This window comes from Montipora capricornis, chromosome 4 (genome assembly GCF_036669925.1).
Source record: "Montipora capricornis isolate CH-2021 chromosome 4, ASM3666992v2, whole genome shotgun sequence".
Taxonomy (NCBI): domain Eukaryota; kingdom Metazoa; phylum Cnidaria; class Anthozoa; order Scleractinia; family Acroporidae; genus Montipora; species Montipora capricornis.
Genome location: NC_090886.1, coordinates 20,143,334 through 20,145,833, shown reverse-complemented (window position 1 = coordinate 20,145,833; position 2,500 = coordinate 20,143,334). Strand labels below are relative to the sequence as shown.

General features: G+C 34.2%; 1 protein-coding gene across 1 annotated transcript in view; it reads right to left on the bottom strand.

The window, feature by feature from the left end:
- LOC138045738 (HBS1-like protein) overlaps window positions 1-2,500 on the bottom strand; it is a 49,020-nt gene that overhangs the window by 28,259 nt on the left and 18,261 nt on the right. The window contains exons 7-9 of the mRNA XM_068892343.1: window positions 2,089-2,176; window positions 1,923-1,995; window positions 102-183 (exon numbers count right to left, since the gene is read on the bottom strand). Coding sequence (XP_068748444.1) covers window positions 102-183; window positions 1,923-1,995; window positions 2,089-2,176 — 243 coding nt within the window. The remainder of the gene's footprint in view (window positions 1-101; window positions 184-1,922; window positions 1,996-2,088; window positions 2,177-2,500) is intronic.

The following is a 2,500-nucleotide window of genomic DNA, read 5'->3' as shown; positions in this document are numbered from 1 at the left end:
TACATGTATCAATATGCAATGGGTTGAATAAACCAACCTACCAATCACAAATTCCAATAATTATTGCCTTTCCAAAATTTGTTATTTTTTCAAAAGGATATTTATGCATTGATCTTTTGGTGATATCACCAAGAGAGTATAGAAGATGGCCCATAAGCGTGCTCTTGCCAGCATCAACATGACCTGAAAATTGAACAACAGAGCTCTGAAAATTAACATAAGTGTGAGTGAATGTGATTGATAGTTTCAAACTTTCCATTTTGCTGCCAGTGGGTACACTGGTGGTATTTGCCTTAGACATCACTTGGTTCTTATACAGTATTGTGCAAAAGTAATGAGAGCGAAATGTGCGCATTTCGTTCTTTGTCCCTGCAAACTTTCGACGAAATTTTGCTAGAAAATTCGAGCATCATTTCACGATGTATGTGCCTGGACTATAGTGACATGGATTTAGGTCATTTGTAACATGAAGAAAATAATAATATAGATGATTTTGTTCTAAATCCAGGGCACAAATTTGATCCTGATTTTTTTTATCATTAAAGGGGTGTTAGGAGTATGTGACAAAAACATGGGCATTTTAATAAAATGTAAGAAAAAAATTACTAGAGAAAAATTAATTACTATTTTAAAAATTTGCAAATGCTGTCTGGGTCATGTGTAGATTTCAAATGAAAGAAAAAAAAAAAGGTCATGGACACTTCCAGCATGTTTATATGGTTTTGGTTGCCCGAGACAGCCCTCTTTCCTGAGACAACTTTACCGAGCGTTTTTATGAGAATTGCGTGACCGAGACAAGTTTGACCCTACTTAATTATGCATATACTTTAAGATGCATCTTAAAAAAATATGTATCATCATTTGCCTTTCTTTCTTTCTAGTTCATTTTATTTAGTATATTTGCATTTTCACATTTAGAAAATGGGCTGACAATCTTAAAGAAGCAATAATGTGTAGTTTAAATAAAGGGCTGTTTTTCAATTGAGAGTTTCTGTTAACTGTGGTGAGAATTTCAGCGGGGAAAACTTTTCATTCGAAAGCAAACGCTAGCAACATGTTAAGTCCCCAAATTGTTACTTCTTTGATTTTTATTTTATGCATGCATGCGCATTTATGATTTTGCTGTCTTGTCTCAGGAGTTAAGCCAAACTGTTTACATGCGAAAAAGTTGTCTCCTCTGCCAGGCCTACCCTACCTGCCGAGGCAAGACAACTTGCCTCCCGAGTTGTCTCGCCCACCTCATGTAAATGGTTGATAGAACTTTTTCACAAATGAGAGGAAAATATCTCACCCAGGGTAACTCGGGGAAACGGTTGTCTTGGGTACCTGAGACCATATAAACAGGGCCTGAAAGCTCAGTCCAAAATTTGTACAATGTAATAATACTAGACGAGTCCTACCCATAGATTTAATCTCTGGTTCATTTTCTAAAATAACGTGTCTCATAGTCTATAGTGAGGCCCCAAAGGCATGTATTGATGAGTCAGCTACATACGACACACCTCAGCTGCTTGTGTGAAACAATGAACAAGAAAAAGTAGAATGCATGACCAAAAATCATGCCAACCAAACTGGAAATTCCTTTTCAGAAATATTAGACTAACATTAGAGAAAAGTGTTTCTCTTTTTTTCTGTGTAAATTTGTGAAAATTAATTTTCTTTGAATGTACAATACATTTTGTTCTAAACATTGAAAGAATTTTATGCAGAAATTGAAGAATTCACCAATATTATTTTGCTTGGAATATTACATTGTAAATATTAAGAAAATGAATTAAATCACACTTACTATAATGACAACATATAATTTTACAGTGTATGATTCCAAAATCTCAAAATATATTTTATCTGCATTTAAGAAATCTTCCCAAAAGCTAACACTCCAAATACTAAATGTACATGAATGACAATAGCCAACTAACCAATTACGACCAAATTCAGAAGCGTTTTTCCTTTGCGGAGTTTGTGATAGTTTTCAAGAGCTTCAGCAAGTGCCTTAATACAGATACAACACAAATTAGTCATACAAGAAACCACAGAAAAACTGATGAAGGGTAAGGCAAATCAAAGCTATGAGGCTAAGTAAACCTGTTCTTTGCTTTTCCCAGCTACTTTAGCTTTGCCTGTATCTGCTGGTCTCATTTCTGTTTCTACTTCCATTGGTCCTTCAGGAGAACTGAAAAAAAAAAAAAAAAACAGGAAACAATTCATTATGACAATAATAATATATTGTGTCAAGTGAGTCAGGCAGCTTGAATCTGGGCCAGCATAGAGGTTTGGTTAGTCCTACTGGCTTTGGTATTGATGCCATTTTTCTACCTCTCCCTGTGTTATATTTACAACAAATTTTAAAGAGTTCTTTTTGCATAGATCTTGTATTCATTTGTCAAAAATTTGTGTTTCTTTGAAAAGTAAACAAACTTTGTTTACAATTCAAATGATGCAAGTGACAGCTTATATTTACTTTTAATATAATCTGTCACTTTGCATCATTTAATGA